General features: G+C 40.4%; 1 protein-coding gene across 1 annotated transcript in view; it reads right to left on the bottom strand.

Moving 5' to 3' along the window:
• The window catches only part of LOC124282817 (protein CLEC16A-like), a 48,652-nt gene extending 25,128 nt beyond the window's left edge, over positions 1-23,524 (bottom strand). Inside the window, exons 1-18 of the mRNA XM_046718851.1 lie at positions 23,324-23,524; positions 18,320-18,448; positions 16,044-16,177; positions 15,379-15,446; positions 14,100-14,180; positions 13,771-13,876; positions 13,514-13,637; positions 13,025-13,214; positions 12,815-12,865; positions 10,843-10,953; positions 9,942-10,131; positions 9,233-9,392; positions 8,695-8,795; positions 5,629-5,681; positions 5,271-5,340; positions 4,555-4,709; positions 4,138-4,188; positions 3,328-3,456 (exon numbers count right to left, since the gene is read on the bottom strand). Coding sequence (XP_046574807.1) covers positions 3,328-3,456; positions 4,138-4,188; positions 4,555-4,709; positions 5,271-5,340; positions 5,629-5,681; positions 8,695-8,795; positions 9,233-9,392; positions 9,942-10,131; positions 10,843-10,953; positions 12,815-12,865; positions 13,025-13,214; positions 13,514-13,637; positions 13,771-13,876; positions 14,100-14,180; positions 15,379-15,446; positions 16,044-16,177; positions 18,320-18,448; positions 23,324-23,400 — 1,980 coding nt within the window. The 5' untranslated portion in view covers positions 23,401-23,524. The remainder of the gene's footprint in view (positions 1-3,327; positions 3,457-4,137; positions 4,189-4,554; positions 4,710-5,270; positions 5,341-5,628; positions 5,682-8,694; positions 8,796-9,232; positions 9,393-9,941; positions 10,132-10,842; positions 10,954-12,814; positions 12,866-13,024; positions 13,215-13,513; positions 13,638-13,770; positions 13,877-14,099; positions 14,181-15,378; positions 15,447-16,043; positions 16,178-18,319; positions 18,449-23,323) is intronic.
• Positions 23,525-25,392: the final 1,868 nt, after the last annotated feature.

Raw genomic sequence — 25,392 nt, 5'->3', positions numbered from 1 at the left:
AAATTACTGCATTAATTTATTTCCGTTATACTATTGGGGTGTGGTTAAACTAAATCACGAGTAGTTTTGGGGGGAAAGGGAGATTTGGGGGAGAGAAACGTGCACAGCTGACTGCTATTTATGGTAATCTTAATCCCTGCATATTATTATTGTATATGCATTGTATTATGCCTAGCAGAAACATATTAGATTAGGGGTGGATAAGGTAAATCTCAGTGTCTCTAGTAATCGTGGGTACCTGCAAAGTTGACATCTCTACTGATTAAGTTGTTTCTTTTGTTCGTCCCTACAAAGTGTTGTTTTTAAGGTACTCAAATTTGACCTATCTGATGTCATATATGGTAATTCAATGCTGCAAATGAGATACAGTGACATGCATCCACCAGACAAGCGAGTCGTACCACCCAATCACATAAGTCACCTCTCATGGCAAGCGTTGGCTACTGAAAAACAATTGTAACCTAGATCTTCACAAAGACTCTTTGCTGGCCCCCGACGGTTGTACACTAAGTTCTTAACTCTTATCTCGGTGGGTCATGTAAAGGCGTCATGATGTGGCGGGACAAAAAGAGTTATAATAAATGATTCCAAAGTCTGGAGATACAAAACCAACATGATTTATTTGCTGTGCATGAGCCAATCAATGGTTTCTGTACAGGGGTTGCACTGTCCTATAAAAAGCATATATCCCTGGCTGAAACCTCTTTGTGTTAAAGGCAGGAACATATGATCAGCGTGCACTTTCAGGGCATTATCAGGGCAAAAGCATAAGGTCCTGCAACAAGGCAGGCAGTTAAACATCTGCAGATGTTGCATGTTCCCTCATGTAGATCGCTGGTGTTTTCCATCATAATAAATACTCAGAACTGATAATAGTGATATATATCACTCACTCAAGTGTGCAAGTTGGCAGCGCCCTACAGATACATACAGCTGCCCTGTTTCATTCATCTCTTAAAACATTTGTGTTGAAGGTAGCCACATCAGGTATGCAGGAAGCATCACAATTTCTTTCTTTTTTTGTCATCCACAAAACCTTGTCTGCAGTTAACAACATACTGCACAAAAATAAAATGGTTGCACTACTTATACTATACAATAAAAAAAAACCCAACCAGTTGTCACTCAGGTGACATAATCCCCCACCGCAAATTATCAAATCAAACTTAAAAAGTAATGAAAGTGAAGGTTGTAGTTTAAGATGAAGTTAAATGTCAACAAAAGCATGACTAGTCAACCTGCACCTTCCAATATGATGCTTTGTGTCAAATATGAAGAAAATACAGTGAATCGTTTGTGAGATGTCATGCTGACAATGTGAACATGTAAATGATGTATGTTAACAAACTGAAATCTTCAAAGTGTCGCAGTGACCTTGAAAACTATGTGAAGGTCACCAAAATCAACTGGGCCCAGCGCCTTCCTTAGATGAAGCTTGGTGACAAATATGAAGGAAATCCAGTGAATGGTTCTTGAGATATCTCACTGACAAGCTTAACATGCAGGTTAACATGCTGAAATCTTCAAAGTGTTGCTGTGACCTTGAAAATTATGTGAAGGTCACCAAAATGAAGAAAATCCCGTGAACGGTTCTTGAGATATCGCACTGACAAAGTAATATGTGAAAGTCCCCTTGTGACCTTGAAATGAAGGTCAAGGCCACCAAACCTGACAAAGAATCTAGTCCACAGTTCTTAAGATATTCCAATTCGTACGTATGGATGGACATACAGATGGACAGAGCCTAACAGTAATACTGTATCCCCTGCCGCATGTGGGGGGATAAAAAGACATGCTATGTCTCCTTTCTGTTGTCTGATGGCCAGATCAGATAGTAATCAGGTTGAGTTGGATATGGCCAACAAACAGATTATAACTGTCTCTCTGGATCATGGAAGTATGAGCAACAGGGTTTGACTGGAGTTGGGGGTTTGATAGCTACATTCTGTAGTGTTAGATATAAATTAGTACTAAGAGTGTAGAACCTCAGAGCTGATCACACCAAATCAGTCAAGTCATGGGAAATTCATGTTACTGCAACCAAGCTTTAAAACACTCTCAGGTTCAACATACACATCGGCAAACAACGTGTGTAACAACATCGCTGCCATGATCACATCCTCTACAGTATAGAGTCACTATCATTAATGTATTATTTAAATTGTTGATATAATATACACTGTACCAAAGGTGATGTACCAAACACACGTTACCAGCATCCCAACATTGCGGGCAGGTAAGATTGCTTGGCGATTATTCCCCTCGAATTAGCAGTCTTCCACTTGTATAATCAACATTATTTAGCACACTGATAAACTTTGCTCAGCGAAAAAGCTCTCAGCGTAATGGACAATGGGCACACACATCTAAACCTGTTCAAGTTCAATGAAACGCCACCTAAATAGTGTGATTAAACACACCCTGCTTCATATAGTTAATGTAGCGGCAGTACACACCTGTGTAAAACATAACAACTGATATTAGTATCTCCTTTGTATTTAAACATAAATTGATAATTTCTGTTTACCGACTATAGCAGGGCCCCCGTTCCTCAAAGCGATCGTAACCGTAAGATGATCGTAACTCCCATATTTTAACATAGGCTTACGACAATCATAGCGCTACGATCGCTTTGAGGAACTGGGCCCAGGACAGTATGAGTTACCAGCATCATTCATTGCATGTTACCAACATCCAGACTTTGAGTTACCGACATCCTCGCGCGATATTAAAAATGCTTATTCTTGAACACATAGACATTAATAAGCAAATTCAGTACATTCAATGTATTCACACCATCAAAGTGTGCTAAATAATGTTGATTACCAGCACCACCTTAGGTACAGTGATATAGAGACCATTGGTGCTGTAGTATAAAGACTAGTGTTTGCTGTACAATAGAAACTATTGATGAGGTAACTCTTTCTTATCATTTGCATGACAATGGCGTTAGGAACTACACCGAAACATCGCATCTATTGCATTAAAGAAGTTGTCTATCCATAAATAGTGTTCCTCTTTATTGTTGAGGTATACGGAGACTATCTTCTATATAGAAACCATTTTTGTATACTGTAGAGACTATATTTATTGTTATATAGAAACTATTGATGACGTAATGCAGGCACATTAATTACAGTAAAGTGTACAGAGTAATAATAATTGAAATTACAGCCAATGGTTAAGTGTTGAAATCATCCGAACAATGCAAGTTTTACAACACAGAATACACAATCCCAGCTAACCATAAAGTATAGATATTAACAAAACTGCTATGAGGTGTACATCTCAGATTATCAGGTTGGTTGTTTAGTAATGTTCACTTACTCTTCTTGCCCTCTCCACCTCTCCACAAGGAAGCCTCTTATCGAAGTCAATACCGGTGAGTGGCGTGCCAAGAGGTGGCAGGAGAATGGATGCATCCATCATCAGGTACTCCACGTTCAAGGGACGGTTCTAGAAGATGTAATCTGACAGTTAGGGTCAAGAAACAACATTACCAGCTACATGCATCATAAGCAATATGATAGATGAGAGGTGTAACCTGGCAAGTATACTGAGTGATGTTTTGACATCATGATATCACTACAAGCTGTTTAACTGAGCTGCATGGGTTCTTCCAGACAATGACTTAACAATCAGTCTGCTAAATTGTATAATGCGCTATTATAATCTTTCACATCTTTCACATATGTTCAATAATGAATCAGTCTTCATACATGTTCCTTATATGTATACATTTATACTTGATGCTAGATGCCAGGCAGCATAGAGAAACACACCAAAACTTCTGTCAGTCTGTTATAGAACACCAAACTGGGCAATATTCCAGCAGGTGAGTAGCCTGTAAATAATCCACCAATCTAAACAAGGCAAACCAGTGCTTGATATCATGAGCAACCTCCCATGCAATCGGAGTACAATGGCCAGGAAACAACCCAGTTACCAAGTCGGACTCACACACATTTACACATCTCATACAGAAGATCATCTTTCTCCACACCTAAATTCTCACAGAGAATCTCGATCAGGGCTTTTAGAGTGGAATACGTGGTTTTATAGAAGTTTATGTATAGAGATAAACACTGATGCAAATTATCTTCCTGTTGACGACATATAAAACTGCTTCATACTTACCATCATATCCCTGTACTCATCCTCAAACATGTCTAAGAAAATTTCTTCACTCTGTAACAAAAATAATAATAATCATTATCATTTAGACAAAGATATACAGCCGTGTAACTTAAAAGAACAATGTTTCAGGCACTTTCCAGTCTTGGCTGATTCTATTCCATGATTTTCACCACTACTATAGCAACAAGTAACTAACGTCTAGAAGACACTGCACCAGAATTTAATAAGCACAAGGATAAAAGTCAGATTATTTTCAGCAATCATCACTGAACACTGTAATTCCTCCTTCATTCTGGTTGACTAATTCAGTAAAACTGTTCCTTAAGTTTTATTGTTTTTGAGGATTTAACATATCAAAAGAATAAAAATGAATAACACAAAAGTAACTTCGCAGCTCATATACGATTCTCCAAGTACCTTGTAGAAGTTCCTGAGCATCTGTGTGCTGCATTCCCTGGCGTTCTCTATACAGGCCAGATGGCGGTCCTGCAGGAAGGACTTGCCCTCCTGTATCACCAGCTGCTTCAGGAACTTGATGCTCAGCTGCAGTGTGGCTAGTCGAACCTTGCTGCCTGAGAGTACAGAAAGTTGTGAAACAATGGAAAACAGCCGAGGAATACCAGAAATAGTTCACTGGCTCTTGGAACAATATCTCACAATTTTCAGTTACATCAGTACACGTCAGTTTGTTGTGGGAAAGGCCTTAAGGGATGCCTGTGGAAGACCTTTCCCATTATATGAGGACAGGTTTAGTGCTGACACACCAGGGATCATGATCATAATCAAGTTGAGACTTGTGTTAGTGACAATCAACAGTGACATGTAACTATAAATATTGCATATAGTTTAATAATTTCCTGTCTATTCATATGCATTCAAAACTGCAGCATTTTATTGACATTTCTCTAAGGCAAACAAATGCTGCATCAGCCACTATGGCCTCAAGAGTTATCTCCCCTTAACATGCCTTAGCATTCACTATACATGTATATACCATGCCATATTTCTGATATAGTAAATATTCATACCTCTTTGGTATAAGGTAGATGGTAAGTATTTTCTATAATAACCAATATACCAATAATAATATGTTTCAATTAAATAAACCCATATTTAGAACGGAAAGCACTTACTTGCTTGACAGGCCAGCGTAATGATCCTGATAAGCCGTTCCACCAGGGCAATGTTGTAGTGGTCCTTTACCTGTAAACATGTCATCACACAATAACTTATTACAGTGACATGATACAAGACCTGGGTCATGTTACATTCTAACTCATCTATTTTAACATCGACTTGTCTTTGTGCCATGGTCACTGCCTTGGTCAAGCATTATGAATCACCATGAAGTACACTTGCCACCCATACAACATGTCTCCTGACAGATATACACATGACTGGAATCACTGAGTTGCTGTGTACTCATCTCCCTGTAACTCTACATCTAAGGGTTTGTTTGTGCATGATATATGTTCCATGTGGAGTACCCACCTCAGACCTCTCTGTGGGCATCAGGACACTGTCCAGCAGCTGTTGGGAGATACCTGCAACCCATACATGTAATACAGTGGTACTATTGTCACACAGTTGAACACTTGCCATACAGATAGAGGGGTACACTTGTCATACAGATAGAGGGGTACACTTGTCATACAGATAGAGGGGTACACTTGTCATACTTTGGAACACTTGTCACACAGTGGTGCACTATTTAGATAGTGGTACACTAGCAATACAGTGGTACATTTGTCCTACAGAAGTACACTTGTCCTACAGAAGTACACTTGTCATACAGTGGTACACTTGTGGTACACTTGTCCTAGAGAAGTACACTTGCCCTACAGAAGTACACTTGTCATACAGCGGTACACTTGTCATCAGTGGTACAGAAGTACACTTGTCATACAATGGTACACTTGTGGTACACTTGTCATACAGAGAAGTCATGGTACACTTGTCATACAGAAGTACACTTGTCATACAGTGGTACAGCACACTTGTCATACAGTGGTACACTTGTCATACACTTGTCATACAGAAGTACACTTGTCATACAATGGTACATTTGTCACACAGTGGTACATCTGTCATACAGTGGTACACTTGTCCTACAGAAGTACACTTGTCATACAGTGGTACACTTGTCCTAGAGAAGTACACTTGTCATACCGTGGTACACTTGTCCTACAGAAGTACACTTGTCATACAGTGGTACATTTGTTACACAGTTGTACATTTGTCATACAGTGGTACACTTGTCACACAGTGGTACTCTTGTCATACAGTGGAACACTTGTCATACAGTGGAACACTTGTCATATAGAAGAACACTTGTCATACAGTGGAACACTTGTCATATAGAAGTACACTTGTCATACAGTGGTACACTTGTCTTACAATGGTACACTTGTCATACTAGGGTACACTTCTCATACAGTGGTACATTTGTCCTACAGAAGTACACTTGTCCTAGAAAAGTACACTTGTCCTACAGAAGTACACTTGTCATACAGTGGTACACTTGTCATACAGAAGTACACTTGTCTTACAGTGGTACACTTGTCATACATTAGCGCACATGTCATACAGTGGTACACTTGTCATACGTTGATACACTTGTCATACAGTGGTACACTTGTCAGAAGTACACTTGTCATACAGTGGTACACTTGTTATACAGAAGTACACTTGTCCTACAATGATACACTTGTCATACAGTGGTACACTTGTTATACAGAAGTACACTTGTCCTACAGTGATACACTTGTCATACAATGACACTTGTCATAGACGCTTGTCATACAGTGGTACACTTGTCATACAGATACTGGAGTACACTTGTCATACAGTGGTACACTTGTCATACAGTGGTACACTTGTCATACAGAACACTTGTCATACAGAAGTACACTTGTCATTCAGTGGTACATTTGTCATACAGTGGTACACTTGTCCTACAGAAGTACACTTGTCATACAGTGGTACACTTGTCATACAGTGGTACACTTGTCATACAGTGGTACACTTGTCATGGTACAGTGGTACACTTGTCATAGAATGGTACACCTGTCATACAGTGGTACACTTGTCATACAGTGGAACACATGTCATACAATAGTACACTTTTCCTACAGAAGTACACTTGGCATACAGAAGGACGCTTGTCATACAGTGGTACACTTGCCATACAGATACTTGAGTACTTGTCATACAGTGGTATACACTTGTCATACAGTGGTACACTTGTCATACAGTACACTTGGTGGTACACTAGTACACTTGTCCTACAGTGGTACACTTGTCCTACAGAAGTACACTTGTCATTCAGTGGTACACTTTTCCTACAGAAGTACACTTGGCATACAGAAGGACACTTGTCATACAGTGGTACACTTGTTATACAGAGGTACACTTGTCATACAGTGGTACACTTGTCATACAGATGATACAGTACACTTGTCATACAGTGGTACACTTGTCCTACAGAAGTACACTTGTCATACAGTGGTACACTTGTCATACAGTGGTACACTTGTCATACAGAGGGACACTTGTCATACAGTGGTACACTTGTCATACAGTGGTACACTTGTCATACAATGGTACACTTGTCATACAATGGTTCACTTGACATACAGTGGTACACTTGTTACACAGTGGTACACTTGTCCTACAGCAGTACACTTGTCACACTAAATTACACTTGTCATACTATGTCCACTTGTCCTACAGGACGCTTGTCATACAGTGGTACACTTGTCATACAGATCCTGGAGTACACTTGTCATACAGTGGTACACTTGTCATTCAGATACTGGAGTACACATGTCATAAGATACTGGAGTACACATGTCATACAGGTACTGGAGTACACATGTCATACATATACTGGAGTACACTTGTCATACAGATACAGGAGTACACTTGTCATACAGTGGTACACTTGTCATACAGATCCTACACTTGTCATACAGATCCTGGGTACACTTGTCATACAATGGTACAATTGTCATATTGATACTGGAGTACACTTGTCATACAGATACTGGAGTACACTTGTCATACAGATACTGGAGTACACTTGTCATACAGATACTGGAGTACACTTGTCATACAGATACTGGAGTACACTTGTCATACAGTGGTACACTTGTCATACAGATCCTGGGGTACACTTGTCATACAATGGTACAATTGTCATATTGATACTGGAGTACACTTGTCATACAGATACTGGAGTACACTTGTCATACAGATACTGGAGTACACTTGTCATACAGTGTTACACTAGTCATACATTGGTACACTTGTCACACAGATACTGGAGTACACTTGTCATACAGTGGTAGAAATATCATATACAGGAATCTACTTTTATATTAAAAAAGCTAGACACATGATTTGACTACCAAGAGTCTCAACTCGTTTTGACTAGATGTTGATATAAAAACCAAAACTAGATTCTGTTGTACCAAGGCTGGAGTACCAATAGCTCTATCTATCCCATTAAAGAGGTGACGCTTTCAACAAGGTGCCAGTCCTGCCACAGGTACTCACCATCATTCTTGCCCATGGCAAACAGCAGACACAAGGCAAACAGAGCAGCGTAGTCATTCTCCGTACACTCCAGGGCGTTGAACACTGACTCCAAGTACGGCCTGTACAGATATATGGTACTGTATTAACAATGTGAGCTCAGAGACACTGAGTGTATCAATACTATCATACAACGTTCACTTGAACACGGCAAATGACTCATCCTCTCATGATAGAAGATAAGTTGTCTTGTCACAGCGTCCTACTGACAGAACAATGAAATGAATGTTGTTTAACTTCAATGTTAAGATGGCCAAGTAGCAATATATGGCAGCGATATCACAACAGTAATGAAATATTTATGCCTTATCCAGGCAAACATATAGCAATTTTTCCAACTCTCGTCCAACATTTCCAATATGGTCAAAATTTCTCCATCAAATGTGGGGAGCTAATCTGTTCATACAGACAGGAAACAGGAACATACTACAGTCATGGAACACTGGGGACCTAATCTGTTCCTACAGTCTACAGTGACGGGACAGACACAAGACAGTACCTGTTCTCAAGTGTGAAGGCTGCCTGTTGCCTCTCGGAGATGCTTGCTGAGACTATCCCCATCCTTTGCACAAGCTTCTCCTCATCTGTGGAGTTCTGGTTCGGGCTAGAGATGTCAGTGTCCCCGGAGTAGATCTCACTGCTGGGGCTCAGAGCTCCCTCTGCATATACAGATCAATATAAAGGGTCACACTTGTCTAGCTTACAGCATTCATGATCATGTTTGTCTGTTTGAATACCACACACAGAAATACAGCAACTATATCATGTATGTCACAGTAGCTGTATATCATCAAGTCTGGTCCGGACAATCCAGTGATCTGTATTCTAAGCAACAATCTATGTCATTAGGCTACAAGATCATGCTATCAACAAGTTTGCACAGGTTGTTGGGTCACAACTTTCTAAATGACATACCCATGACTTGATAAATAATTTACCGTGCAGGACATTCTGTAGTTAAACTGTTCCATACTGTTGTATCACCAACCAGTCAGTTGTATTAATTCTATGTAATGAAAGCTTTATAATAGTGAGATTGTTATTGCTCACAGTGAATTACAATACAGGTGCATATCTTAAAGTTGTATGTCTTGGCAACCTTTGTTCACATATACATATTATTGTGCCCCTGACTTTTTCCATGTGTATATGCATAACCATGGGCTCAGCAAGAGATGTGGCCTGCAATGCTGCTGATGTCACTGTACCTGTGGAGGGTGTAGACACACCATCTGCTACAGCTGCTTCGTCCCGCTGTAGATAGAAGGTAGAGTTCCCCTCAGTTGTAGATGGTCCATGGCTCTCATCGCCTGGTGCCTGGCCGTACCGGATCTTGGGGCGATTGTTCTCCAGAGTCTTCTCCAGGGTTTCTGCAGGAGCTCGGAACTCGCGAATTCTCTGCATGTCGGACATTCGTTTCATTGAATATGTGTTCTCTCTTGTGCAATGTTAGAACAGTGTGTCATGTAACAGTAAACAGACAAATTACCATTCTTATTCCATCATTCTTATGTCTCAATGAACAGAGCAATCCCCTCAGATATCGGTTCAGTATGTCAAAAGAGTGACGTCTCTATGACTCTCAAATAGGCAACAATAGCAAGAAGGTTTTATTTCTTTGTTTTTTAATGCCACCCTCAACAAAACTGAAAGGACATGATGGGGGCTGTAACAATTGGTTATGGGTGATTGATGATGTGAGTAATGTTACCTCCTATTAAAGGTGAGGTGAAATTGGGTTTAATGTCATGCTTGAGAATATTTCGAACATATGACGACGTGCATGAGTGTGTATGTGTATGTGCGGCTGCTTGTACTAGCCCAGATTGAAGCTGGTCTTATAGTGCTAGCCCACCGAGATACCATGCCGCAGTGAAGCATGAATACCCCACTCAGACACATTATACTGACTCCGAGCCGACCAGTCCTTGTTGTACCCATTAATGCCGAGAGCCAGGCCGGGACCAACAAGTACCATATTTTAACGTCTTTTGGTATGACGCGGTCGGGGATCGAACCCGATACCTTCCGCTCTCCGGGCGGACGCTCTAACCACTACACCATGGAGGCGGTCACCTCCTATTAAATGTTCACTAACTTATAGCCTACCAGTTTGGGGGAGTCATGATGGCTGCCAGTGCGAGTGAGACTTATGTCACCCTGGAAGATGACCTCGGCCAGCTGTTGTACCAGGGGTGGTGACTGGATGATGAGAAACACCTACAAAAGCAACAAAAACCTTGATGAAGAGAACCCCATAAATGTTAGATGGGGTTTAGATCTGGGGACCTTGAGGGCCATGCCAGTACTTGGGTGTTGTGGTTATTCAATAAGTCCGCTTTCAGTCTTGCCATGTGTGGTTGGGCATTGTCGTGTTGTAATATGACATTTGTCTGCTGTATAAGGGGAAAGATGTGTGGCTGAAGAATTTTATATGTTGTACCATTAAATTGATCTGGATTTGGACGGAAAAGCAAAATCCTTGACACTAAACCAAACATGTCTCCATCATTGATGTGGCCTTACTCCGAGGCCTTGACATCATTGATGTGGCCATACTCCGAGGCCTTGACACCATTGATGTGGCCTTACTCCGAGGCCTTGACATCATTGATGTGGCCATACTCCGAGGCCTTGACACCATTGATGTGGCCATACTCCGAGGCCTTGACACCATTGATGTGGCCATACTCCGAGGCCTTGACATCATTGATGTGGCCATACTCCGAGGCCTTGATGTGGCCCATTGATGTGACATCATTGATGTGGCCATCTCCGAGGCCTTGACATCATTGATGTGGCCATACTCCGAGGCCTTGACACCATTGATGTGGCCATACACCATTGATGTGGCCATACTCCGAGGCCTTGACACCATTGATGTGGCCATACTCCGAGGCCTTGACACCATTGATGTGGCCATACTCCGAGGCCTTGACACCATTGATGTTGTAGTCAACTAGGCAAAGCAGAAAGAATGATCCCTCAAACTGGTCGTGTCCAGCATATATCTGTGGTGTGTAGACAGTTTCCTTACTGCCTGGGCTGAAACGTTATGAAATCCTGTTATTGTTGTAGCTGTACAGGTGGCTGTCATGAGTCGCAAGTGAGGACTGACTGACTGAGTTTGGTTTTACGCCGCTTTTAGCAATATTCCAGCAATATCACGGCGGGGAACACCAGAAATGGGCTTAACAAATTGTGCCCATGTGGGGAATCGAACCCGGGTCTTCGGCGTGACGAGCCAACGCTTTAACCACTAGGCTACCCCACCGCCCCCGCAAGTGAGGAACCCGTGTGAACCAATCCTGAACTGTGAGATGTGGTTGAATGTATCATGTTAGGTCATGTGTTGACCCATGCTTTTGATACCCGTTCCATAGTTTATAATGGTGCTTGGTGATGCATGCCTGTGTTGTCAGTCGTGGCATGTTTTCACTTTTCACAATTGTGATGACAGACAAATGAAAACCCATCATTTCCACAGCCCAACAATTATTGTTACATGCTGATTTCATGTTGATGTGTTTAGTCACCATGCTACTAAATGGTAAAACACATGTACATACAGGTTCTTACACTTATACGTCCAAAGGTGCCAAACAAAGTTGGGTATTTTCTTAACTGATTCAGGTGCTAGTGATCCGCTGAAACATCTAAGAGACCATCATAGTGACCCAGATTGTGATGGGTTATATCACAACACATGCTACAACTTGAGCAAGGGGTTCACAGTCTTACTTGCAGCTTGTATGGAGGTTTATGATAAAATTCCATGAACACTATCACCATCAACATGCTTCAAATTTTGTTCACTGACTGGTTCATGAAAACATATTCCTGTCATCAGCATATTTAAATCTGCGTTAACTTATTCACATCAAAAGACCAAATAGCTGAGCGATAAGTCAAATCCCAACACTAAAAACTATTTCCTGTATTTCTTATGAAACAAGCACTGTCAAAAATGAAATGCACTCCTCTAAATGTTTTCAATGTCAAATAATAAATGAAAGCTGACATTATATGTTATCAATGGTTTCATTTCAACCTGTAATGTTTCTGGCACATAGAAACTCACCTGAGACAGCAGGAAAAGGGAGACAACTGAGCTGACATGCTTCTTATCCGTCTGAAACACAAGGGGATGATTATCAGTAATAATATAACATACATCTACCATCATATCATTAAACATATCTACAAGGTTAAGGTCATTAGACTAACCCCTGTATTACAGTGTATACGTCAACATGTATGTTCCTATGATGAGGCGGCTACAGTTTCATACCTGTACATCTGCATACTTCTTCCTCTTTGTCAGGGAGTACACGTAGAGTGGGATGAGGAGTCTGTTGAGGAGCTGGTCAGTAAGGACCTCGTTCAGGGCATCTATGTTGATACAGAGGATGTCGTTCAGGTAATGGAGGTGGTCCAGGTGTTCAGCTACCAGGTCCGACAGACGGTCGCGACTACGATGACTGCAGAAAATCAAGCATGTATCTTAAACTGACTGACTGACTGAGTTTGGTTTTACGCCGCTTTTAGCAATATTCCAGCAACATCACGGCGGGGGACACCAGAAATGGGCTTCACACATTGTACCCATGTGGGGATTCAAACCCGGGTCTTCGGGATGGCGAGCCAACGCTTTAACCACTAGGCTACCCCACCGCCCCCCATGTATCTTAGAAGCGTAAACAAAGAGACCCATCAGTTGGATAACTTCAACACATTTATTTAATGAGAAGGAAACATGAAGATGAAATGGCATACTTACTCAGAGTCATTTCTGACACAAAGGTCAAGGTCAAGTATATGTTGACCAATGAACCACACCAAGTTAGAGAAGTACGGGGCAGCTGTCCGGTCTCGTATATAACGCAGCATTGCCTTGTCGTCAACTACAAAGGATAAAGCAAAATCTTAAATATTAGAATAAAGTGGCCTTAGGCTCTTTATAACAACACAATCATCGTGCCATTATTACATTGTGAGAGTAATGGGTTAACCCCTTCAGTCCTACTGCCTGCTTACCTCTGAACACATTGAGCGTGATGGTTCGCACTGCTATCCGGACCATGGTCTCTGAGTGGTTAAAGAACTTTATTGCTTCTGTGTACAAGGCAAAGTCATTTGTGTGCTGAAACAAACAGAGATTACATAAGAACCTGTCAACACACAGGTACACAGCCTGCTAAAGCAAACCGAAGCTGGATGTTACAGAGATTACACACGATACTATGAAAGTTACTGTGGTGTCCCGTGAACTGTTACATCTACTGTACTTTAACACTACATGGATTGGTTTTCACTGAATTATCTTAAAATCTACATAAACAAAATCTGAAAAAGATTTCACTTACTTCGTTGTAGAAGAAGTGTATGGTGTGCCTGTTGAGCTTGAGAGACAGCGTCTTGAGGAAGGAGATGTAGTAGGCCATCACCTGTACAGACATAGGTCAACAATCAGCACTAGGAGACAGGCACAGTGTCCATAACAAGCACCTGCATGCCAGTCTGGGCCTGGTGCAGACAAAGCAGACATCAGATGCTTGATGGGCATTTAGAAGTTGGGAGGTAACACAACAACGTATGGTATGGATTACAACTTCTTTAATATTTACTTTTCATCGCTATATGGCTGTAATATTGCTGATGCGATGTAAAATTTTAACTCACTCACTCACTTTAATATTTACAACACAACGTTTCTGGGCTACTTCTTGCCCCTTCATCATTCACCTGATGAAGAGGCAAGAAGTAGCCCAGAAACGCTTGTGTTGTAAATATTAAAGAAGTTGTTGTAATCCCAGGGCTACAGATAAAGGGCGACAGGCGTAATGTACGCCTCAAAAATCAATTAAGTACGAGATATGCCTCAAAATCAATTAAGTAGACGACATAATATAAGATTTGCGGAACTGCCAGCTGTCTCTTTATGCAGCATAAATACCTTTGTCAAGCGGCGCTTACTCCAACTATTTAATATTCACGTAATCCGTTTATCGGAAGAGATGCAAATGGAAATCTATTTCAGGATAAATACTTGTCAAGTTTCTTTGAAATATAAACACAGATTTGACACATGAGGAAACCCCGACAGTAGGAATCACTTTCGCGAAACGCGATTTGACACATGAGGAAACCCGCGTTGCCATGCAGCGATATCGTCACTATTTTTCGATTGGCTAAAAACTACACTGTTCCTATTTATATCCAGTCTGACCTGACATTTCGCTCATCACACGGTCGCTCAGTTATTTCTCACACATCTTCAAATACAAATATATGGTTGGAAATAGTGATCGATGAATTGTCCAGACAAACCACATCACCAACTCGCTCACACAAAAACATGTCAGTACTCCTTCAAAATTCTCAGTACACCTCCACTTGCAATATGATGTGTAAGTACACTCACACCCCCAAAAGTTATCTGGAGCCCTGAATCCATACTATACGTTGTTGTGAAACCAGTAACATGTTGTAACAATCAAACCAAACCATACACACTGCATCATATCTGTACACCCAGCACTCAAACATCATGGTGGCCTGTGAATGACAAAGTCTCAGTCACACTCTTGTTCATATTGAAAATAAATGAGAACAATTAATTTTTGTTATTTCATAAATATTTACCTCCTCATCAGAGAAGTCAAACTTGTGGACGATGATGGAGTTGATGTGGTTGTTGGACAACAGGTAATCTGGGAGTGAGAGAGGACCATACAGACAACACATCAACACGGGTAGCAATACGTTTACAGTGGAACCCAAACATGTGCGGGTGTGAACATTCTTCCGGCTGATGGACCTCCACTATATAGTCAATGACAGAGGTCTATCTCTCAGTGTGAAGGGTTTCCAGTTTAGACCAGCTTCAAAATCTTAACATGTAAACCTGATGTTCCGAAAAGAGGCAAAGTTTGGCTTAATTCTGTCACCTATAGTGCTCTGAAAAGAATATTCTGTTTACCAAACAGGTTCTTGCATTCACATTACAACTGATTACTAAAATGGTATTAAAATCCAAGAAATTGATGCTCAGAACAATGGATGCCTTGACAAGTCACAGTAATGGCTGATACTGTACGGAGGCAAAATGAGAGATAACAACCATTCCATATTATCACTCATAAAAGTTCTATCAACGTTAACTGGCTATCAGTTCTGACACATGGATACTGAAAATACACCCATCCTTATGAATATCATGAGCATAGTGCAGGAGTAAGATATATAACATCCTGAGACATTGGACCAAACCCGAGTTAACACCACACTGTCACAGAGTTCTCACTCACATAGAGATGTCTCGTTGCTGATGTTCTCAAACAGGATGTTGAGTGTCTGCAGCAGCTGCACACAGATGTAGCGGCCGCCCTTCTGCTGGAGGTAGCGCAGGAAGAAGGACAGCATGTTCTTCTCCAGGAAGAAGCTGAAACACAGAGCACATGCAGGATCTAAACATCCAAGGGCAGGCATGGAGATAGGCACAACCCTTCATACAGGAAATAGCAAAGATTCACAATATATTGTTTTCTGATCGTACAGAAACAAGTCATGACTTTTATATTGTTTACTAAACCAACAAATTAAACACTACTTGAATTGTATATATACAGTACACAAGTATTAGAAGTGACTATTCTGTTCCATCTACAGCCTGGCAGATGAATGATTTTAATTTCTCTGCAACTAATCTATGCCACATTCCCTCTCTGTTATGTGGAAAGGCAGAGAAACTACTTACAACCTCAACATTTTTGCATACAAGTTCATGTTTTACCTTTTTAACACAAACTTTTAACAAAAAGTTATAATTACAAAACAGTATAATTTGTATATGTTAATGTGAAATCATCTTAGAACTTTTCACAGTTGTCACAAGATTGGACTGTGGGTACCGAATACCTGACATGTCGTAAAACGGAATGATGGTGGACTTTAACCATGCAGTAAGAGCACTCGATACACGACAGTTGGACAGTGTCACAAACAAAAAATATAGCAGAAAAGATTGTCAAAACAGATACAAACAAACCATATCTGTCACGTCAAAATGGTTATCCAACCTTTCCTCAGACTATGTCTACCAGAAACAGCTGTCTTTGAGTCTCATATACCTGTATACTATTCAAATAAGGTTACAAAACATGCCATTTCTTATCAAGACAGGTTAGCTATAGTCTCATGAGAACATCAAACATCCTTTAACCTGTTTTGAGTCAAATACTTCAGGTCCACCAACTACACCTCACTTGGGCAAACATGGTTCAGGTGACATTACTGACAACCCAAATGTAACCTAACCCATACAAACAGCACATATCAATACTGGATTTATGTAGTATTCTCAAGTAAGTCTTCTCAAAAGAGGCAAAAAGTCCTTCTGTAAATGTATAAAATCTTTCTTACCTAAAACTTGAAATTTTATCATTGATTTCAATCCATTAGTGTCACACCAAACATCCATGGCAAACTCTTTTATACTTTTATTGATTACTTTTACAGACTTTCTCAAACTACTGTACCCCATGCTGCCTTGTCACATGGCAGAAACTCAACAAATCAACAGACATGCCGTGTGCTGAAGATGATATACCAATGGTGGAGATGTATGTCACCTGTGGTTCAAAGACTGACATAGTAGACCTCGTCGTGCTAGACATTCCTTTGTACAAAGGCTTAATGTAAACTGATGAGGAACATGCATGACAAATGTAACTACTTCCGCATGTAACGGTCATAGTTAGAAGAAATCACAATGACCTGGCAGCAAACACAAAATACTTCAGGCATTTCTGCTGGCAGGATTATAAAAAACAAGTGAATTTAGGGGCGAATATAGGACATTAATCGTGTTAATTTTGAAAGGTGTACATTTTGAAAATCATCTCAACAGTAAAAACTGGTAAAGCATTGAACAAAGAGCTAAATCAGCAATACATACCGCAGGGCAGAAGCTGAATCAGCAATACATACCGCAGGGCAGAAGCTGAATCAGCAATACATACCGCAGGGCAGAAGCTGAATCAGCAAATGCGTGCCGGGGCAGAAGCTGAATGGGGCAGAAGCTGAATCAGCAATACATACCAGAAGCTGAATCAGCAATACATACTGCAGGGCAGAAGCTGAATCAGCAATACATACCACAGGGCAGAAGCTGAATCAGCAATACATACCGCAGGGCAGAAGCTGAATCAGCAATACATACCGCAGGGCAGAAGCTGAATCAGCAATACATACCGCAGGGCAGAAGCTGAATCAGCAATACATACCGCAGGGCAGAAGGAATCAGAAGCACAGGGCAGAAAATCAGCAATACATACATACCATGCAGGGCAGAAGCTGAATCAGCAATACATACAGGGCAGAAGCTGAATCAGCAATACATACCACAGGGCAGAAGCTGAATCAGCAATACATACCGCAGGGCAGAAGCTGAATCAGCTTATTGCATGGATAATAAAAATGATTCAGCAATTACATCTTTTTTCTGACAGGATGTGACAAAATAGGACTTTGGACTTGTGAGAGCAGAGTTTCAACTTATGTAACTGCTGTATTGATTTCTTACTCAAAGACACAGCTGTCATTCTGGTCGCCCCAGATGAGGATCTCGGAGATGGAGCGGAGAGTCTCTATAAGCAGTCCTCGATTGTTGTCTGTGATGGCCTGGTTCTTACACAGCACTGTGTACAGAAACCTGCAAGGAGACAAAGCGCAGAATGTTACACTAGATATCACACATAATGAACTATCAACTATTGACAAAAAGCAATCAACTAAAAAATATTCTAAACACTGTCCGGTTTGTGACTGATCTGGAATCAGATCTCTAACTCACTTTAGTATTTGGGTATGTTGCAAAGCAGTCTGACATTGTGGTGTTGATGTGTGGTACATTGATGTGTAGTATGTTGCTGTGTGAAGTGCTGCTGAGTGGTGCGGCTCAGTGTGTGTGTTGGTGTGGCTCTGTGTATGTTGGCATGGCATTGTGAGTGTGTGTATGTTGGTGTGGCTATGTGTGTGCTGGTGTGGCTGAGTGTGTGTATGTTGGTACGGCCATGTGTGTGTGTTGGTGTTGCCATGTGTGTGTATCTTGGTGTGGCTGTTTGTGTTGGTGTGGCTCTCTGTGTGTGTGTGTGTGTGTGTGGCTCTGTGTTGGTGTGGCCTGTCTGTGTTGGTGTGGCTCTGTGTGTGTTGGTGTGGTGTGTGTGTGTGTGTGTGTGATGTGTGTGTGTGGATGTGTGTGTGTGTGTGGCTCTGTCTGTGTTGTGTGTGGCTGTGTGTGTGTGTGTGGTGTGTGTGTGTGTGTGTGTGTGTGTGTGTGTGTGTGGTGTGTGTGTGTGTGTGTTGGTGTGGCTGTGTGTGTGTGTGGTGTGTGTGTGTGTGTGTGTGTGTGTGTGTGTGTGTGTGTGTGTGTGTGTGTGTGTGTGTGTGTGTGTGTGTGTGGCTGTGTGTGTGTGTGTGTGTGTGTGTGTGTGTGTGTGTGTGTGTGTGTGTGTGTGTGTGTGTGTGTGTGACTGTGTGTGTGCCTGTGTGTGTGTGTGGCTGTGTGTGTGTGTGTGTGTGTGTGTGTGTGTGTGTGTGTGTGTGTGTGTGTGTGTGTTGTGTGGTGTGTGTGTGTTGTGTGGATGTGTGTGTATGTTGGTGTGTGTGTGTGTTGGTGTGGCTCTGTCTGTGTGTGTGGCTGTGTGTAGCTGGCTGTGTGTATGTGGTGGATGTGTGTGTGGCTGTGTGTATTGGTGTGGCTGTGTGTATGTGTGTGGCTCTGTGTGTGTTTGTGTGTGTGTAGCTGATGAGTGTTGGTGTGGATGTATGTGGCTGGCTGTGTGTGTGGCTGTGTGTGTGTGTGGTCTGTGTATGCTGTGTAGCTCTGTGTGTGTTGGTGTGGCTGTGTGTGTAGCTCTGTGTGTTGGTGTGGCTGTGTGTATGTGTAGCTCTGTGTGTATGTTGGTGTGACTGAGTGTTGGTGTGGCTCTGTGTGTGTCGGTGTGGCTCTGTGTGTTTGTGTGGCTGTGTGTGTAGCTCTGTGTATGTTGGTGTGGCTATGGGTGTGTTGGTGTGGCACTGTGTTTTGTTACGGTTGTGTGTGTGTGTGTGTGTGTGTGTGTGTGTGTGTGTGTGTGTGTGTGTGTGGCTGTGTGTGTGTTGGTGTGTTGTATTCTCTGTGCTCATGTTGTTTTCATCATGTTCATAGTTCTAACCCTCTGAGATACCATGCTGCAGTTTGACATGCACATCATGTTGAATATATGACCTTCAGATTTCCAGGCAGAATAAATCAATGCATATCAGTTACATTATACAACCTTGTTGGTCAGGGATGTTAATTCAGCTGCCCAGATCCATACATCACAATGAGAAAATTAAACACAAATGATTTGCATTTGTTCCTTTTTAGGCAACCAACCTATTTTCATAAATACAAAAACAGCATGATGCATCTACTAACATTTAAATAAGAACATCTCATAATTTTGTCCATGTCCAGTTGAACAAGCTCAGAAAATTCATACCAGACAAGCAAAGTTCGCATCACAACAGTTTAGTAAGGTCCTGTTCATGACTCACTTTCTGGCTTTTGAATATGTTGAGGTATACTAACTAGTTAGCTGGTAGAATGACTGCCACATGATATATGTACCCTTTCAGTCCACAGTCTCAAGCAAATGTTGGTATGAAATTAAATATCCAAATTCAGGTCACAATAAATCTCTTCTTACATAAGTATATATTATAACTTGGAATAAGTGACATATTTTAATAATATGTACCTTGGAACATGCTGAATGTACCGGTAATGATTTTTCAACATCACTAAAGTTCCCAATTTGGGATTAAAAATAATGCATTCAAAATTTTCCCACCACAGCATTCTGACTATAATCTTAAATAACAGGACAAAACATTTGATGAAACATACCAGCTGCCATTACTTCAAATGAAATGTCTGCAAACAGTGTTAAGATAAGGGCCCTATGTTTTAAGGCTCATTGCCACCACATTTGACCAGAACCACTAATACTTTAAATTTTAACGTGTTTAACATTATCATTGTCAAAGATCTTTGACTTCAGTCTCAAATTCAAACAGTATTACACATGCTAATGTCATTTTATAGGAATATTCTACCAAATTAAGCAAAATGTATGGTGACAGTGATGTGTCCTTGTTTGAACATAATTGATTAACGTCCATGGCCTCTGTGCATTGAGACACTTGAGATATGGGAAACCCATAATCAGGATCCAAGTTATCACACTTCCCACAGGTTAGGGTATCATTAGGCCCGGAATCCAGTGTTACATGATATTCAGCCAGCATCCAGGCAAAGTCCTTACATGACATCCTATCCCTGCCCTCATGCAGTAATGTCTGCTTCAAGTATCAGGTCAACTTGGTCAAGTGTACAGATCCTGTGACCTACATTCCAACTTACAGTCCCTACACACTACACAGAACATGTAGGATGTGGGATATCAGTGAGTTTGCATGGGATACTTTGGATCTGGATATTTAATCAATTTTTATAGGTTATAACTTATTATGAAAAACTCTTCTGGATATTTAGGATGACAATCCTGTCCAAAACATTAGACAAACTGAAAACCTGGAACTTGTACACATGTATGCCTGAACATTACTACTTTCCTACCCACTGGTGTCACATGGAACAGGACCTGTGAAGATTCAGGATAGAATTGATCTTCAGTAACCCATGCTTGTCGTAAGAGGCGAGTAACGGGATCAGGTGGTCAGGTTTGCTGACTGGTAAACACATGTCATTGTATGCTAATTGCATAGATCGATGATCATGATTGATGTTGATCACTGGATTATCTGGTCCAGACTTGATTTATTTTAACAACCAACCAACCACATGGTATAGGTAAAACCTGTACTTTTGCCATGAGCCACACAATCCCATTTAATTACTCTAATTAAGAGGAGCTGTTTCACTACCATTTACGGGGATCAATACTCTAAAGATACTTAAGATAACAATGAATGATGCACAGTTATCGATACTAATTACTGGCAGAGTTTTGGACTGAGACTAATAATGTGCTAATGAGTTGCTCATATGTTTGCTAGCAAATCCTTCTGTGTCATTACCACACAGTTTAGATGACAGTCAGACAATGTACTGGAAAATGAACTGATCAGCAACATGTATGAAATACACAAGAGTAAGCTTGGTCAGGTTAAAGTGCAAGCTGTGCAACTGAACGCTGAACGCTGACCTAATTAATTAATCATTCAGCGGGTGTCAGATGTCTAAACTCTCAAATTAGCATTGTATAAGAAATTAGGATGTTGTCAGTAAGGGTGTGTATGATGATGAAATAATATGTCATACTACATCGACATTAACTGACACATTTCCATGTCTTTCAGGAAGCCATGCATGGTTAACAGCAAAACATTAACTGATACAGTTAACATGCACAAAAACTTGTAAATGTATTAACAGTAAATACAACACATGGAAAGGTATTTTTTGCTAAGAGTTCCAGTTGTACCTTTAACTAAAAACCTCCATAAACTGTACGCATTATCATTGTGATTGCCAAATAGTTTCTCTCACTCCCCGATGACACTCTTACAGTGTAACTAGCTTCAGTTTTCTTACTTCTTGTTTTCTATGTACATTTGTGCCCAAAACATTTGTGCCGAACTATTGGCCCAAATACATAGGTGTATGTTTACAGTGTGGTAACTGGTATCTGATATGCTGGGACATTGTAATAACACTCAGCGTATGCTCTCACTCACGGAACACTTGCCATATGCTATGTGACAACCCAGTACATTTTACAACATGACAGATTGCAGAGATTCTCCATAATTTTTACAACTGGCTATTGGTACAGATCATGGAGATGGGTAATTGTTAACTAAAATTCCATTGATTATCGACAAATATTGGACTAGTAAAATTGAGCAAAAATGAAAAAAAGGTCCAAGCAAATCCAGATATTTTTAAGTCACTGGTCATTGGCAACACATTTATGCATGGATTACTGACCAAAAAACAGCATAGTTTAGAATAGCCGAGAGCCGATGAGGACCGCATCGCGGCTCTCGGCTAGGTTTAGAAGTGACTAATGATTAAAGAAAAAACTTTATATATTGACACTTTACATTTAAACTCCATTCTACCATTTTTTTAAAATGTAAGATATAATCGATGACACAATGTTCATGTGCATAATACACAATTCTTTCCACTGACAATATTACCCATAATATGTATCAAATTCCTGTTGTCTGTAAACACAAATAGATTTAAAACGCTAACAGATCGTCACGACTACCAAACAATACAAAACACAAGAGGGCAAAACAACAACAGACATTGCCTATATTGACTGGAAAAAGTAGATAGGGTATAACATTAACAAAGGTAACAAAAAAGAAAAACGCCAAATTATAAATAACTCTTCGGCTGTACACACAAGTCGGCCTGAAAAAACCCCACTAAGACAGCAACGAGCACCTGTTGGGTGTTCGTACTGTATAGTGTGAATATTGACATTTTTCAGTCGGTGACAGGAAAAGCAAAGCCACTCACTTGAGATGATCTAAAGAATGAAGATTTTTCGGTTTCCAAATGGCCTGTGTCAGCCAGCTCTTCGGTTTGTTAAACATTCTGAAAAATTGAGGTCGATTTCCAAGTAATTCAACAACAAACAAGTTCAAAATTTTGTAGGCGCTGATAAATGTTCAACATCTTGTGACGACGATGTTTTCCAAGTGATGTCGCCATCTTGGATACAGGCGCCCTCTGCGTAATTAGAGTTACTCCCCTTTGACCGCAATTCATTATTTACTGTTGTAATACGTAACAGTAAAAGCGTCCTTCAGGGAGGAAGTTGTAACAGCCACATGATTTATGGTAGTTGGTTAATAAAACAATAATAACCATCTTTATTGTCTATATAAGGAGGTCCCTTTGTGTATATGACTGGTTTATTATCTATATTGTATTGTTAGATCTGTGCCATTTGCCCTCGTGGTGTGCAATGCATAATGGGCTTTTGGGGGAGAGTTGAAAAGACGAAAGTTGGTTGGTTTAGAAAAGTTTGAGATGTTATAAAACTACCTTTCCAGCCAGTTTCCTTATGTCTCTGGCATTTTGTGGCCTTGTTGCAAACTCCCAGACAAAAGGAAGTAGCCTATACAATTTGATATGAAACAAAAACTGATAAACGTTATCAAAACCTGATTAGGGTTAAAAGTCAGCAAGACACTGTAAACTAAGGTTTAAAACACAACTATGTGACCCGTGTCAAAGACATTACCATCGAACCGGTTTTGTTGGGGTTTTTCCTGTTTCATATATGTTTAGTCGCTATCAGGCATGTGTGAGTGAGTTAGGTTTTACGCCGCACTCAACAATATTCCAGCTATATGGCGGCGGTTTGTAAATAAGCGAGTCTGGATCAGGCACCCCAGCGATCAACAGCATGAGCATCTCTCTACGTAATTGTGACACGATGACATGTGTCAACCAAGTCAGCGAGTCTGACCATCTGATCCCATTAGTCGACTTTTACGACAAGCATGGGTTACTGATCATGAAGATCAATTCTAACCCGGATCTTCACGGGTCTATCAGCCATGGGTGTATACTTTCTTCTGTCCAGGATTACATATTAACAAACAACATTATATTTGGTTAAGCGATTGACCAGCTAGTTTTCAGCAAGTTCATTTCAAACAAGATGGATATTTCGAATCTTGTCTGTCTGTATCCCCTTTTCACCCACACCACTCACATGTAAACTATCACTATAGATTTGTGAATATGCCATACTTTACTACAAGGAACATGTATATTCTGTATTTGCTTTTATACAATATATATTTCGGAAAAAAATTATTTTGGCAACAGACATATAACAAAATATTATGAAAGACTTCTACCTTACAAAATAACAAATATACACATGACAGTAAAGCAGTCTTGAAGATTAGAAAATAAAATCCATGTTCTGTAATTGAAGACATTATTATCATTAAAATATATTAAATTAGCCTAGCAACATCTTTTTGTGAGGGCAATGTAGTTATGTACAGAATCAATCAATTTAACATCAATATGATCTTGTAGATTAGTATATCTCCAAACAAGACGCAGTTGACGTAAACATAACATGTTGATCTAATATCGCAATAACTTTAGCATTTGAATAATTATATAACATAGACTGTCTTCGTGTGTGTGACAACTTAACTGTGTGTAGGATAATCATTGAGGAATCTGCGTGTGTTTAAACAGCTACAACCTAGGATTAATGTACAGGGAATAATTTGATTAAATCTGTTACCAAATGGTATAAATTATCTATGATCATTACATAAGAGAAACAATCCGCGATTTTCTAAATTCTGTGAAAGATTCAGTACAACGGTATTTATTATCCAAACTATTCCAGTACAAATAGCAGAATGCAACAATTATTTTTATTCAGTGCGGGAAAGAAAGAGTATTCTGGAGTGTGTCGGATTTTATCTAGTATCATGTGAGGAAGATGTAGATACATTCAGTGACGTTCGATCTGATAGGTGTGTTGGCATGTTTATAGAAAAACAATTTCTGGAAAACACCCATTTTGCAATTTCTGAGACGATTACTTC

This window comes from Haliotis rubra, unplaced genomic scaffold (assembly GCF_003918875.1).
Source record: "Haliotis rubra isolate DU_JTF1 unplaced genomic scaffold, ASM391887v1 Scf304, whole genome shotgun sequence".
Lineage (NCBI taxonomy): Eukaryota > Metazoa > Mollusca > Gastropoda > Lepetellida > Haliotidae > Haliotis > Haliotis rubra.
This window is presented reverse-complemented; position numbering and strand designations above follow the sequence as displayed.